Raw genomic sequence first — 15,629 nt, forward strand, 5'->3', positions numbered from 1 at the left:
GTGTTTCCTATTCAATGATAAAGATAAAAGGGTAAAGAGACTGAGCAGATCCACATTCTGGACTCAACTGTATTTGACTATAAATCACCAAAATTCACAAATGCACATTTTTTGAAGATTTTTGTATAACAAAAAATATACATTTTGTATTTTTGCATTCCATTTCATGTCAGAAGACTCACTTGACGTTGCACATTTAGCCTTTAACTGTGGACAATATGAATGGAGGTGTGGAAGACCGTTGTTTGCTTTGTTGTCTCAGGTTATGGAGCAAAAGCTGGTGCAACCAATGGGCAAGCTGGTAAATCACAGGGTAGGAGCTTAAGAATCGTCTCATTTTATTAAAAAACAATTCTTTATAAGGAGGATAAAAAGACTTAATTACTAATTCATTAATTTTTTTGATGCAGGAGGAAACCCAGCAGTTTTCCCAAATGGATATGGAGGGAAATCTAATGGTAAGAATTTCATGCCTGTTGGAATGCTTTGTCAAAAAAAATAAAATCTACATTGTAGGATTGTATTATTTCCTAATTCGAATATCATTCACATTGTAGGTTACGGGGTCCAGGCTGGCCCAAACAACGGACAGCAATCAAACGGTACAAAAAGTTTCAAAGAGGAAGTGATGGTGCATGAGCACACCGTCCCTCACACATCCATCTGCAGAAGGAAGGTCTTTCAATTCAGATGTGTTTTTTGTGTGGCAGGTTACGGTGCTGGAGGTTACGGCAGACAACCAACCAAAGGCAACGGTACTAACTTTGTCTTCATGTATTCGGTAGTACTAGAAAATGTCCAATGTGTTTCGCGGTCTAAACAAGCCAAATTAAAGTTTCAAACATGGTTCAGGGAGGATCTTATGAACTTAATAACCAGCTAAACAACTGCAGCATGTTTTACTATCTTGTTTAAATATTTAATACATCCTGTTTCGTGCATGCATCGTTTGCAATTCTATAAGAAACGTCTTTTTTTTTTTTCTTCTTTTTTTAAATTATTATTTCCAATAATATGGTTTTATTGTGACGGTCGCTGTAGGATATGGTGCCCAAGCTGGTCCAAACCAGGGGCAACAAGTTAAAGGTATCGGTATGAACCATATCTTCCTGCTGAACATTTGCATGTATCACCTATCTGCTGAACCACACACACACACACACACACACACACACAGTAAGAGTAGATTAAATAAAGTTTTCTTCACATTGAAGGTTATGGTGGTCAAGCTGGTGGATATGGTGGGCAGGCAGCTAAAGGCAATGGTAATGAACGTAAAAAAAGCTCTGACTACTGTTTGGGACTGCATGTCGTGTCAAGGCTTATCTGAATAATTTTTTTTTTTATTGTTTCCTAAATATTTGTAGGCAATGGTGCTGCAGCTACAGGACACAATGGAGCTGCAATGAAAAGCTACGGTAACAGCATTAAGTGTTCATTTGAAATTCATGTTGACGTTTTACCCAATGATTGTCATTGAAACTCTTTATTCACAGTTTAAATTATTTTGAAAGTGTTTATTTTTCTGTGGCAGGTTATGATTGAACTGCGTAGGCTGAAAATAAATGACTTTCTTTTCAACATGGCAGGTTATGGTGTGCCAGTTGGTGGATACAGTGGACAAGCGACTAAAGGCAATGGTATTCTATGCAGCTATGACATTTGAGTCTTGATGGCAGAGAGGTGATATGTGTCAGAAACTTTATGCATAATCTTTTTTTTGACTGCTTGAAGGTAACGGTGGTGCTGCACAAAATGGAGCTGCAATGAAAGGCAACGGTAAGAGTCTTCACAGCTTTGATTTTTCAAAAAAACATGCATTTCATTGGAGGAATGCTTTTGCGGTAGGTTTAACAACATTAGTGGATCTAAAACGAAAACCTTTGAATCACTTTCTTTTTTGTGGCAGGTTATGGTGCTGGTGGATACGGTGGACAAGCAACCAAAGGTGTTTTATGGAACGGCACTGCACAGCGCAATTAAAGCTTATGTGTCTGAATGATCTTAAAAGCAGAGGGCTAATCTGTGGGTGCTGGGGTGCTGCTTAATCTTTGTTTTCACTCTCCTGTGTTTTGACTGCTTGAAGGTAACGGTGGCACTGCACAAAACGGAGCTGCAATGAAAGGCAATGGTAAGTCTACACTGTTTGGATTTTTTGATACGTTTTACTGACGAGATGCTTCAAAATGGGACTTGAATGCCGAAAGGAGGCTACAAAAAGTCTCTTTTGAAGCATTGAAAGTATTTTTTGAATGGTATTAACATTAGTGGGTATGAAATGAAAACTACTGAATCAACTTTTTCTTTTTTGTGGCAGGTTATGGTGCTTCAGCTGGTGGATACGGTGGACAAGCAACTAATGGCAATGGTATTTATGTAACTGAACTGATCTGACACCTGTTGTGTGTGTATAAAATATTAACAGCAGGGGGGTGATGCAGTTTGTTTTGGAGTTGTCTGCCTAATCTGTTTATTCCTCTCCTGTGTTTTAAAGGTAATGGCGGTGCAGCAGCTGCTACACAAAACGTAGCTGCAATGAAAGGAAATGGTAATTTAGAAAAAATGGAACTACTTCTACTGAATGGTTCAAAATGTGATTTGTATGGTGAAAGGGTGCCTTTAACCTTGTATCTGCAAATGATTAAACTGCATGGGTAAGAAATAAATTACTTTCTTTTGAACATGGCAGGTTATAGTGCGCCAGCTGGTGGATATGGTGGACAAGCTACTAAAGGCAATGGTATTCTATGCAATTATGACTTTTGGGTCTTCATTGCAAAGGGCTGATGTGTGCCGGAAACTGAATGCATAATATTTGTTTTTGACTGCTTGAAGGTAACGGTGGCGCTGCGCAAAATGGAGCTGCAATGAAAGGCAACGGTAAGAGTCTTCACAGCTTTTGATTGATAAAAAAAACAACAAAAAAACATGCATTTCACTGTAGGAATACATTTGCGTTAGGTTTAACAACGCTAGTGGATCTGAAATGAAAACCACTGAATCCCTTTTTTCTTTTTTTGTGGCAGGTTATGGTGCTGGTGGATACGGTGGACAAGCGACTAAAGGCAATGGTATTCTATACAGCTATGACATTTGAGTGGTGATGGCAGAGGGGTGATCAACCATATGCATAATCCATGTTTCTGACTGCTTGAAGGTAACGGCGGCACTGCACCAAACGGAGCTGCAATGAAAGGCAACGGTAAGAGTCTCAACTTTGATTTTGAAATGTCTCACTGAAGGAAGGGTTCAAAATGTATTTTGTTGGCAAAAATATGCCAACAAAAAGTCTCTCTTTTTGGCATTAAAATTATGTATGGCATTGACAGGTATTAGGAGGAATATAATGAAAAACAATCGGGTCTTCGCCTTGCGATGACCTGCTCTGCTTCAGAGCTGGTCTATCGCCGGGGCTCAGTCCCGAAAAACATTATGTTTAACATATTTATTTAAAATGACTTTTATATTGTCAGGTTATGGTGCACCAGCTGGTGGATACGGTGGACAAGGGACTAAAGGCAATGGTATTTTATGCAACTATGACTTTTGGCTCTTCATTGCAGAGAGGTCATGTATGTCAAACTTATTATTGCTATTGCATAATCTTTGCTTTTGACTGCTTGAAGGTAACGGTGGCCCTGCACAAAATGGAGCTGCAATGAAAGGCAAAGGTAAGAGTCTTCTCAGCTTTGATTTTTATTAAAACATACATTTTACTACGTACATTTTATTGTAATGCTTTTCCGGTAGGTTTAACATTAGTGGGTCTGAAATGAAAACCGCTGAATCAACTTTTTCTTTTTTGTGGCAGGTTATGGTGCTGGTGGATACAATGGCAATGGTATTCTATGCCACTATGACATTTGAGTCTTGATTGCAGAGAGGTGGTGTGTGTCAGGAACTTTATTCATAATCTTTGTTTTTGACTGCTTGAAGGTAACGGCGGCACTGCACAAAACGGGGCTGCAATGAAAGGCAATGGTAAAAGTCTCAACAAATTTTGAAATGTGTGTCACTGAAGGAAGGGTTCAAAATGTATTTTGTTGGTGAAAATATGCTACAAAAAGTCTCTTTTTGTGGCATTAAAGTTATGTATGGCTTTGACAGACATTAGTTCTAATATAATAAAACCATATATGAATATTTAACATATATATTTAAAATGACTTTTTTTATTGGCAGGTTATGGTGCACCAGCTGGTGGATACGGTGGACATGCGACTAAAGGCAATGGTATTCTTTGCATTTATGACATTTGGCTCTTTATTGCAGAGGGGTCATGCAAGTCAAAAACTGAATGCATCATCTTTGTTTTGACTGCTTGAAGGTAATGGCGGCGCTGCACAAAACGGAGCTGCAATGAAAGGCAACGGTAAGTCTTCTCAGCTTTTTTATTTTTTTTATTTTATTTTTTTATAAAACATACATTGTACCAAAGGAATGCTTTTTGCATTAGTGGGTCTGAAATGAAAACTACTGAATCATTTATTTTTTTTGTGGCAGGATATGGTGCTGGTGGATACGGTGGACAAGCTACTAAAGGCAATGGTATTCTATGCAGCTATGACTTTTGAGTCTTGATGGCAGAGAGGTGATGTGTGTCAGAAACTTTATGCATAATCCATGTTTTTGACTGTTTGAAGGTAACGGCGGCGCTGCACAAAACGGAGCTGCAATGAAAGGCAATGGTAAGAGTTTTCACAGCTTTGATTTTGAAATGTGTGTCACTGAAGGAAGCGTTCAAAATGTATTTTGTTGGCAAAAATATGCTACAGAAAATCCCTCTTTGGGCCATTAAAGTTATACATTATATTGACAGATATTAGTGTTAATGAAAAAAATAGATAGATTTAAATGTGTGTGTGTGTGTGTGTTTTTAAAATGACTTTTATTGGCAGGTTATGGTGCACCAGCTGGTGGACAGGCAACCAAAGGAAATGGTATTTCATCTCATACGGTGCTAAATTGTAAAGCAAAAGTGCAGGACAGCCAAAATATTAACTGAATTACCCCTGTAGAATAAATAAACTTTTTCTAACGTTTTCAATCTGCATCTCGGAAGTATTTCTCATGCTCATTTTTATGACGACTCACCGTCAGATTGTTTCGCTGTGGTTGCCGTTGCAGGATATGGTGTTCAAGCCGGTCCTGCCCACGGACAACAGATGAAAGGAAACGGTACGTAATATGGTTTCTATCTTAGTGTTAAGTGCATGCACACGTTTCTCCAACCTTCACGCACGCACATCACACAAGAACTAGACACGTCAACTTCTGTTTTCGTGCAACAGGTAATGGTGCGTACGCTGGAGGACAAGGAACTAAAGGCAACGGTATTTAACATACAATGATATTCTAATTATAGGAGGTTAACAATGTCCGTATTTGTTTTAGTCTCTGTTGCATGCAGAATGAGTTGTATGATCATTCTTTTATTTTTCCATTTGTAGGCAACGGCGCTGCAGCTGCGGGAACAAATGGAGCTGGCTCAAAAGGACTGGGTGGGGCTGCACCTCTTCTTCATGCATGATTGTTTTTTTTAATCTGTAATCTACCATCTTTAAAGGTCCAGTGTGTAAAATTTGGCCTAATTTGTGATTTTTATATTATATTTTGGTAAAAGCTTAACATACTGCTTGTAAATATTTTAAGTGTACACTCACAGTACAATAATAGTTTCCTACCCCTAGAACAGTTCTTAGTTATTTATAAGAGTATACATAGAGCAAGGGTCTTGCTTCCAGTTGGCTTCCATCTTGTGTCGCCATATTTCTAAGGAAGCCTAGTGTGGACAATCCAGCCCACCTGACAGCGTGTTTTTTATTTAGGGTGACTGCAAGTGTCCTCAGATAAACCTACAAAGTAGGTGGACGAGGTATCCAGGTTTGCGTTCACAGGCCACCGTAGTTCACTGGCACGCTTGGGAGGAGGGTGAGCGAATGAGCTCTAAAGTCTGACCACTAGATGGACAAATTTTGCACATTGTACCTTTAAAATTGGCTTTATAATAAAGTGTAATGACCAAATGAAGTTGCATCATTGGCTTTAATGCAAATCGTATCCATTAAGTGTTGACTAATGAGCTTTCCCTTATTTTCCAGGACATGGTGGTGGATATAACGGGAATGGGGCTAGAACTAACGGTACTGAAATATAAATGATGCCACAACTATGGGAGGTTGGGTCGTCACTGGGCCCCATTTTAACGAAAGCATGTTTTCATCTAACAGGACAAGGAGGAGTTGGTGGGAAGGCCATGAAAGGATTGGGTTGGCCTTCCTACGGGGCAGGTAACCCTCCTCAGTATCTTGTGTGGATTAGTTGTAGAATTAGCCGTCTCCCAACAGTAACGTGTGAACTTACCTGCTTTCAGCCGCAGGTTTAGGTTTGGGAGCCTCCAGAGGTCTGGGTGTCCCTCAGCTGGCCGGGAACCAAAAGCCAGGCAGTGAGTGGAAGCTGGGATACAAAAAAACAGAAGCTGAAACTTTTTAAACTGTGAGCACACAAATTTTTGTATCTCTTATTTTTTTCATTCTTTTTTTGTCCAGCATATGGTGGAAACGGCTACAACGGCTATGGGGGTCAACCCATGGGAGGTGAGTCAGGCACTGTGTGTGAGTCACTATTATAACTCACTTATTTCACAGATTTTTGTTAACATATGCATATGCATGTGTATTGTATTTACACAGGATTCAATGGGGGTTATGGCAGTGCTGGTTTAGGACTAGGACCTCGCTATGGAAACGGAGGGATGAAGGGACCACAGCGAGGTAGAAATGAGTTCTTCTATACATCTTTTTCTGATTTGCATTCATAATAAACACTGAAGCTGTTTAATGATTTCAGGCTTTGGCGCTGCTGGTAGTGCAACTCACGGTCAAGGCGCAAAAGCTAATGGTAAGACTTTAATGTCATTTGCAACACGTGTACATGTGAATTAAGAAATGTGTTGTGAAGACTCGATACTCACAGCCTGTAATCTCAAGGTTATGAAGGAGCCAAAGCCGCCAACAGAAACGGAGCCTCGCCAAACGGTGGGTGAACCCTACCTTAGGAGAAACTGTCCTATACTGACTTTAGAGAATGTGTTGAACTCATCATGTTTGTCAAATAATTTAGGCTACGGATACCCCAGCGGTGGAGCCACAAGGCCATCAAAACCAGGTGGATGTGGACCAGAAGCAAGATTCAGCTTTTTAAATGCAACTCTAGTTTTACTTTGCCGACATACGTATCTGTGTTTTTATTAATTATCAATTATTAATTCATTAATTTTTTTTTTTCTAGCTTATGGAAATCCTTCTAATGGAAATGGTGCCACTCACAACAAAGGTAGAACCACTTATTTACTGCTGCCTTTATTTTCACAAAGAATATGAAGTTATGTGCCTTAATAACAGTGTTTCATTAATTTGAGGAACTAAAGGACAAGCAAGACCTCATCCAGGTACTCCTTTATGTCAAAGTTGTTCAATAGTTGTTGGGGTTTGTTTTAGAATTGTATATTTCTGATAATTTGTTTAATTGCAAGGTTTTGGAAATGGAGCTGCTTCCAATGGATATGGAACAAAAACAAATGGTAACTAATCATATTAATAGATGGGAGAGTGTTCTATTTTTCCTACTGTTTATTCATGCTTTTCCTCTGCTCCATTGAAGGTGTTGGAGCAGGAGCTGGAGTTTTTAAAGGATATCCAAGCAGACCAAATGGTAAAACTTGATCATATGAACCTACATTGCATACAAAGACATGCAGCTGATCCTTGTTGTGTATGCCTCAGTCAAAATGTCTCTTTTCTCGAGGTAATGGAGTTCGAAATGGTGCTTCCCCCGGTGGATATGGAGGTAAATAATATGACGGGTCCTTTATTAATTCATGGTATTTGTTTGTGGTTTTAAAACTTTAATCTCAAGCTGAAGTTCTTGCGAATGAGTCATTTTCTCCTCTTCCCAGGATATGGAGAGCCAAGCACCGGCTCAAAGCCTCAGACCTTTAAAGGAGTTGGTCCAGTGGCTCCCAATGAGGGTGCCAAAAATCTTGGCAATGGTGAGAATTGTGCAACATTTGTCTAATACTTGCAGTATTTGGTGTGCGTATGTATGGACTAAAAGGACAAAATACAATTTAAGAGCGGCCCCACCTAAATGTACACACATTTGCAAAATGTGCTTCTACAAAATTTCGAAAAGAAAAAAAATCTTTTGCACACGTCCTAATTCATTGTGCATCACAATGCTGATCGCTCCTCAGGTTATGGAATGACACCGAGCGGGAAGGGCACGAAGGGTGCAGGTGCATTGGATGGCAGCGGCCATAAAGGTGGAGTCGTCCCTCCTGCTGAGCCGAGCGCAGCGCCAGAGACGGGTATCACACCGCAACAGGCAACGACTGAGGCTGCGTCGCTGGTCGTCCCCGACCCGACCAGCGGCATCCTGGTGATGGTCACCCGGGAGAGACATCACAAGCTGCCCTCGCCCGTGCCTCAAGGAAAAAGCTACAAGTACCTAGAGCTGGAGGCCACGGTGGAACCTGAGCCAGTTGCACCTCAAAGCGAAGACCCGCAGCCTGCTGTTACCGCTTCTGTCGAACCCACACCTGCTGAACCGGCAGTCACTCTGGGTCCTGCTCCAGTCGTCACTGAGGCCAACCCAGGACAGGTGGAGGCCGAGGAGGTTCCTCAAGGCAAGTGTCACTCTCCTGGAGCTGTGCCATTCCTGAATTAAGAAGCAAAGATGAAATAACCCGCTTGTATTTTCTGATTTGGGGATTCCAAAGAATTTATGGAATTTCTTCTTTTTTTTGTTCTACCTGAAGGTGATTTAAGTTTTCTTAGGCTCTCGGTCATCCAGGTCATCATAGTGCTTGGAGATTTAGTTTTGGCAACTGGTTGAGGCGGCTACCTTTTTCCATCTTGATAGCAAAACCAGTCCAGTTGCTTCAACTTGATCTCCAAAAACTAGATCAAGGATATTATCAGCAGACACACCTGTTGTACATTTACTAGTATGAAATATTTTGAGCTTTCAGCTTCATATGCATGGACCCTCTTTTTTTGCTTCTGCGAAATAGTTGCGCAACATCAGTACAGGTGACTAAAACATTAATGCTGCTGAAACATATGGCTTCTAGGTTATGTGACGGGAAGCACAGTGCCTGAGACAGAAGTTCTTATTGAGGTAAAACCCACCGTTGAAGGTGTCCCTGAAAGCACCGTCCCTCCAAAAACTAAAGCTGCGCCTGAGACAGTGTCAGTCGAGGACACAGGCAGCATCATCCCCGAGCAGACGCTGGATGTGGGTGTGACTGAGGTCACCACGGTGGAGGAAGCCAATGTCGAAAGTCAAGCTGAGGCTGCCGGACCAGAGAGGAATGGCGTCAAAGGCCTCCCAGCAGGAGAGAGCGGAGTTACTGGTAACCTGTTGGGACGTCTCCTGAGGTTTTGCATGAGGAAACAACGACTAAATCCCAGCCCTGTCCAAAAATTAACACCACTGCATGGGAGAGTGTGCACACCAAGATTTGTGTTGATTCATTGTTTCAGGATTCACTCCACCTTTAAAAGTTGGAATCTTTATTAGCATGTGCTATAATTTTTCATTGTTTGATTTGTGTTCTTTCACAAAGATGTTGCAAATTGCGACTCTGAGTCCTACCGAGCGCTCAGGATATTCCTGGTTTTAGATATTTTTACAGTTCTTTCCAACACTTCTTGCATGTTCTCCTGTTTGTCTTTCCAGGACCATAGTTCATTATTTTTCATGTGTTTGCTTCTTGTCCCTTAATCAAACCATGGTACCTTTTAAATATTCTGGAGAACAGATTTTCTTTCCAGCAGTTATCTTTTTGAAGTGTGAGATTGTTGCATTTTCAAATGTGCCTGGTGCTTTATTTCGTAGAAAAATGTGAAAAGGTGGACTCTTTTGCACGCCACTCTTTCCTTGTTGCTATCTAAATTTATACATAATTTTCCAACATGAGTGATGTTAATCATTATGTACTGGATAGTGTTTGGCAAGAAAACAAGAAAGCATGTTTGTGTAAGAAGAAAAAACAAGCCCTTTCCATTTACTTTACAGAACAACAGCATTACATTCTGCATCCTGTGCATAGTCTGAAATTTTTGTTTAACCCTTTTCTTGCATTTTCTTTGTTTTGTTTTTGGTGTGTGCAAATTCTTTGTGTCAAACCAAATCGCTGATCTTCATCTTTAATCTACAGAAAATGGTGAAGGACCTTCTTTCTCCAAGGGCCAGGGAGCTAAACAACCCACACCTGGTAAAAAAAAAAAAAAAAGTGCATTCTGTGACACATTCTATTATTCAGATATAAATGATTCTCAGCTTTATGGTGTCTTCTCACACCTTAATGCTAAAGTGAAGTAAATAATAACATTGTTTCCACATCGTTCTCCGAGAATGTGGACCATCAGGAGTACCAAATGGTCAGTGGATGAAAGTTCCCAGACCTGGTAAGACTTGAGACATTTTTAATGCAGCACTGATGTGAATTCTTGAGATATTTACAGCCAAACGTTAAAATACTATTCCCTTCCCTTATTTAAGCTTTCGTTGTTATGATTGTATGACTTTTAGTAGCGCATCCACAATGAACATTTTGGTTCTGGTCAGGTCACAGTGCAGGTGCTGGAGAAGCCTCTGGAAAAAACACAAAAGGTACTTGGACGAGCATCATGTATTTTTTTTTTTATGCATGTATTTGTCATTGGTGCCAGTGTGTTATCTATGTGTTTTTCAGGCTACAGTGCCGGTGCTGCTGCACAAAATGGATATGGTACGAAAGGTGAGTTGGCTATACTGTTTATGAAACTCATTTGCACATGATCGCTGATACTCCTGAGTCGTCATCACAATGTAAATGCCACACTGAGTGTAGACTTATGTGTTTGTGCCATGGTGTGTAGGATACGGTGCTGCTGCAGGGGAACATTCAAATGGAGGGGGAGCTAAAACCAACAAACCAGGTATAATCAACTAGTGTCTTATTATGCACCAATCTAGCAACTGAAAGTATTTCACGGACCTATGGAGGGGACATCTGCTATAGCAGTATTTTGTTATCTAAACTAACAGAAGCAAAAACTATCAGACTTCTAGAATATACACTGGGGCCCAGCTGAGGGCAGCACAAGTTTTAAATACATCTAAAATGTATTTAAAATAGAAAATATATAAATACTGCACCTTTTAAAGTACATTTGATTCAATGCGTTCATTAATGTGGAAAAAGTGTTTCCCATCCTCTCATTACCGCTAATGCAAAGACCTATTTGTTTATCTTCAGCTCATGGAGCTGGAAGCTACACGTTCCCTGGACAGAACAATGGGTTTGGAGCTGGTAAGACTTAACATTTTTTAAGTATGGGTAGTAAAAAAAAAAACGCTCCACGACTTTATTTTATTGTACCTTTGATTTCATGTTTGCAGGTTTTGGATCTCCATATGCTGGCAAACCTCAGCAACCTGGTGAGTTGTCCTTCCACGATTGACATCATCCAGGTGCAGAGGAGAATTAAATGTAATTTAAAGTTTGCTGATTTATCTGTTCTGTGCACCCTCAGGTTATGGCCAGGGGGCGTACCCCGCAGCTGGATATGGAAACGGTAGGGACATGTGAAAAGGACAAACTGATCTCTCTCCAGTCTCTCAGTATCTTGTCTGACTTTGACTTTAACTGCAACGTGTTTTGCAGGACATGCAGGAGTTGGTGAGGCAGGAAAGTCCACATCAGGTAGAATTGACTTTAATCACATTGTCCCATATTGTGCAAGATTTTTCCCGCCTTGGCCTGTTAATAAACTCCCCAGAGATGAGAAAGCTCATCTTTTTTTACTTGTTCTACTTTTCACAAAGTGTGTTTTAAAATATGTAGTTCAGCCCCATGTGATGTCACAAAGGGTGCCGCTACCTCACCTGTATTTTTTCAAAGTTAACCACTGAGCAGTCAGGTTGGTTTGCACCTCTGAGTCCCGACTGTGTTATTGTCTCCTTCCAGTTTGTAGGAGGAAATTAAAGCGTCCAGCATGAAACAGAGGGCTAAAATAAATGTTGTAAATCTGTTGGGCCGTTTTTAATTTGATAATTGTTTGTGCATGGCTGAACGTGGGAACAATATTGGACCTCTTTAATGTTGTCTTATGTCGCCTCTGCTAGGATATGGAAACAGCTACAGTGCTGGTGTGCAGCCAGATTATGCAAGTAGGTATTTTAGGACATTGCCTAAAAAAGATGCTTTTCAGAAATTTTAAGTCATTTCATTTACTTGAGAAAATCATTTTTTCAGACCTTGGCCAGGGTTTACCCACCGCTAATGGCAAATCAGGTATGAAATGGAATTATGGGATGGCATTTATATTGACTGAGACCGACAAGACATTGACGATAAAGTAAAAAACTAAAAAAGACGTAGCAACAAAAGCCACTTCACGGTTTCCTATTTGCTGCTGACAATAAGTGTGGTCCCAAGTTTTTTCTCTTCTTTCTGATGACTCAGTGGAATATGCTAGACTAGTTGCTTTAACTCAAAATCTAAAAAAATCATGTGACTTAAAAAAAAAAAAAGAAATCAATTTAATTCAGTGTCATAAGCAAAACCATGCACATTTGTTTTGCTCTGCAGGAATGAGCCAGTTCCATCCTCAGTCTGCAGGCCTCGGTCCGAACAAGAAACTGGGCGGCATGTACGGCGGTATGTGGAACTTTATTCCCTCCACGTGTTGAACTAATCCTATAGCTCCATGTCCTGAAAGCCTGCTCACGGTAAAAAAAAAAAAACTCCCTCTCTGATGCCACAGGAATGGGTGGCTCGCCTTACGGCAGCCCTGCTATGGGAATGGGTGCAGAGAGAGGGAGCCCCAAATATGGTGAGTGCCTGCTGTCATAATGAATAATCCTCTTGCCGTGATTAAAATCTCACATAAATCTAATTGCATTTACTCCCTAAAGAGATAGAAAATACTTTTTCTCTTGCTCTGCTCTAATTCAGGCATTGGAGGGTTGCAGTTTGGTGTCCAACCTCACACTGCTGGCATGAATGGTGCTGCTAACTATGGTATGACTATGATCTGTTGTTAATGCACTCCACTGTAAACTGAACAGACCCGTTCAAGAATTTTGCAGAGTCAGCAACAACTTTGGCTCTTCCAACTGAATGAAGCAGAACCTTGATTATTGTCTATTTTTACCATTTTAAGGGATTAACATACAAATATTTATCTTCTGAGTTTTTTTTTATTGATCATTCAGGTTATGGTGGAAGTCCCTACGGGTCAGCTGGCAATGGAAAGTCATCTGGGAAATATGGTGAATGAGTTGTTTATTTTTATCCTTTAGAAACAGGAAGAGATCAATGAAAATGTTGAGCTGAGCTCCAACCACACATGTTCCTCATCTCATTTATTTTGCTTCTAGGTGCTTATGGTGCCGGCATGGGCGGAAATCCTGCAGCTGCTAAATATGGTAGGAACAAAAGTAGTTGTTTTTTTTCACTGCGAAAAAGATTTTCATATCTGGAAAAAGTGTGATCACTTCTTGCTGTTACTGTCTAGCACAAGGTTATGGCGGACTCGGCACTAACGGAAATGCAGCGGGCAGATATGGTGAGTAAAACACATTATTTGGAATTTAGAAGTTGGAATAAGCTCACTGTTGTTGCATTGTGCTTGCTGTGCTGCAGGCTATGGGAGGATGCCTTATGAACCCCAAACAGCTGGACTGAGCCCAGAGGCCAAGTCTGCAGGACAATATGGTATGAAAGCATTTCACGTTATTTAGCTGGAAAACACTTAATAATGATTTAAGAGAGTAGTCTCTAGCAGTCTGAGGGTTTTTTCCTTCTTTTAGGCGTGGCTGGGTCTCAGTATCAGCAAAGTGGAAAGTCGTCTGGTAAATACGGTGAGATTCAGCAAACGCAGCAGCTATCTGACTGTTTTTTTTACTTTCCTCTGACACGTCCTGTCCGCTTGCTTTCCGACTGCAAGGTGGCGCTGGTGAGGCTTCCTATGCACCACAGCAACTGGGCTTTGGGAGTGAAACTAAATCGTCATATGGTAAGGTCCATCACCCTGCGTCTTCTCTGCTTCCCCTTCAGCCTCTTTGTGTTTCCATGACAATCTCTCTCTGCAGGACACCAGGGGCCCTACCAGCCGCAGCCCATTGACTCTGCACCTAAAGGTAGACTTGTCGTCTGTATTGTTAAGTGAGTTGAGTTCAAAGTGCACAAATATACTGTACGCATATATACATATCTTTGTTTTGCTTTTGTTGACAACAGAAACAGCTGGTTTATCTTTTGAACCTGCGCCTGCTGATCTGCTGTACTCGTCCGAAAGCCCTTACGGTACGTCTATTTTATTGAGAAAAAACAAAATTACACATGGACTTCAGCCAGGATTTGTAATTTCTCTACCTCTGTCTACGTCAGTGAATGGAGAATTGCCGACCCCAGTGGCTGCAGCGACGGTGGAGGGTGAGCAGACGTCTCAGTACGGTCAGTACGGAGCAGCAGAGGGCACTTCTGCATGCTTGGCTGCCTCCATCCTCATGTGTTGTGAAACTGTACTTGACTTGCAGAAAACGTGGGCTACATAAATGGACAAGTGCAGCCGGAGGGTAAGAATGCGCAACATTCATGCATCTATCCGTGCACCGCTGAGACATCAGAACCAAAACCTTTCCCCGTCCCTCCCTGCAGTCGTTGCCTTTCCTGCGGCTCCCAGTGACGGCCCCACCCTGGCCTACCCGTCCGACCCCGCCTACCTCCCCGTGGAGTCGTCCTACGCCCCTGACGCAGCACCTGCGGCAGGTGCCGAGGACGCGGCCGGCGCTGCCCCGGATGCGGAGTCAGCCGCGGAAATGCACGACGTGGCTCAGCAGCCCGAGCAGCCGGAGGACGAGGAGCAGCTGCCGCGTCAGATTCACATTCAGCAGCATCTCAAGCTTCACTTCCACAACCAAGGCAAGTTTCTGAATGAGAGTTCCGTCCAAATGGAGGCACTCGAACCCTCTCACGGCTTGTTAACAAAGCAAACGATGTGTTGGAGAAAAAAAAACTGTTAATATCATATGATGAAAATGCTTAGTTTTGGTTTCTTTGCTAAAACTGGATGCACAATGCAGCACTTTCTCTTTGAGAAATTCAACGCAATGGCATGCAAGGGTATGTTTGCATAAAATACATCAAAGGTAATCTAATGATCTGATGAACCATGTGAGTGATTTAAGAAGATCTGGCTCAAAATCTGCTCTCTGGATTTTATTTTTCTTCAGGGACAAAAAGCAACGGCAATTATGATTTAAACGGCTTCTTCGGCAACGGTGGCTATCAAGGTAAAAACACACATCCTGTAAAAGTATTCTACTGTGTATTTTGTCAGACGCCGTCAGTTCCCTTGTGCTCTGTTCTTCTCTCCACTCAGGTTAACTCGGGCCACGATCACATCTTCAGTCTCACTTTCTGCAGTTGTGTATGATTTTGTTTCTCATTTGTACATTTTTTTCCTGTTTGTATGTGAAATAGTGTAGTTATCTTCAATTCAAACATTTTGTATCGTTGGTTGTTTTCTCTTTTTTTTTTAAGAAAAAAATGCTCACAGCATTACATGTTAACC

The 15,629-nt window shown here is 41.3% G+C and overlaps 1 protein-coding gene across 50 annotated transcripts; it reads left to right on the forward strand.

Moving 5' to 3' along the window:
• Window positions 1–217: 217 nt before the first annotated feature.
• LOC142893573 (uncharacterized) lies at window positions 218–15,591 on the forward strand. Of its 50 annotated transcripts, none has more exons than XM_076034253.1 (40): window positions 218–313; window positions 411–458; window positions 558–602; window positions 711–755; window positions 1,042–1,086; window positions 1,215–1,265; window positions 1,368–1,418; window positions 1,590–1,640; window positions 1,735–1,779; window positions 1,910–1,948; window positions 2,087–2,131; window positions 2,318–2,368; window positions 2,495–2,548; window positions 2,690–2,740; window positions 2,836–2,880; window positions 3,027–3,071; window positions 3,158–3,202; window positions 3,474–3,524; window positions 3,627–3,671; window positions 4,183–4,233; window positions 4,328–4,372; window positions 4,504–4,548; window positions 4,644–4,688; window positions 4,899–4,940; window positions 5,128–5,178; window positions 6,102–6,143; window positions 6,231–6,290; window positions 6,374–6,445; window positions 6,549–6,596; window positions 6,693–6,773; window positions 6,850–6,900; window positions 6,990–7,037; window positions 7,123–7,167; window positions 7,291–7,335; window positions 7,535–7,582; window positions 7,663–7,713; window positions 7,807–7,848; window positions 7,958–8,050; window positions 8,255–9,415; window positions 10,223–10,279. In XM_076034253.1, exons 1-39 carry the CDS (start codon window positions 223–225, stop codon window positions 8,725–8,727), a joined length of 2,421 nt encoding a protein of 806 aa, XP_075890368.1. In that variant the 5' UTR covers window positions 218–222; the 3' UTR covers window positions 8,728–9,415; window positions 10,223–10,279. The 50 variants fall into 50 exon arrangements, with proteins under 50 accessions (XP_075890368.1, XP_075890369.1, XP_075890370.1 ...); XM_076034254.1 differs by lacking the exon at window positions 3,627–3,671 and adding an exon at window positions 3,937–3,981; XM_076034255.1 differs by lacking the exon at window positions 4,899–4,940.
• Window positions 15,592–15,629: the final 38 nt, after the last annotated feature.

The sequence above is a fragment of the Nelusetta ayraudi genome, unplaced genomic scaffold (genome assembly GCF_046127955.1).
Source record: "Nelusetta ayraudi isolate G7.1 ecotype Tasmania unplaced genomic scaffold, CSIRO-AGI_Nayr_v1 ptg000042l, whole genome shotgun sequence".
NCBI classification, from domain to species: domain Eukaryota; kingdom Metazoa; phylum Chordata; class Actinopteri; order Tetraodontiformes; family Monacanthidae; genus Nelusetta; species Nelusetta ayraudi.

Excerpts from the sequence above, each read along its gene's own strand:
- LOC142893573 (XM_076034253.1), top strand. The coding sequence starts at position 223 with ATGGAGGTGTGGAAGACCGTTGTTTGCTTTGTTGTCTCAGGTTATGGA. Across the intron at positions 1,419-1,589 it reads AGCTGCAATGAAAAGCTACG|GTTATGGTGTGCCAGTTGGT; the intron begins GTAACAGCATTA and ends TCAACATGGCAG. Across the intron at positions 2,549-2,689 it reads AGCTGCAATGAAAGGAAATG|GTTATAGTGCGCCAGCTGGT; the intron begins GTAATTTAGAAA and ends TGAACATGGCAG.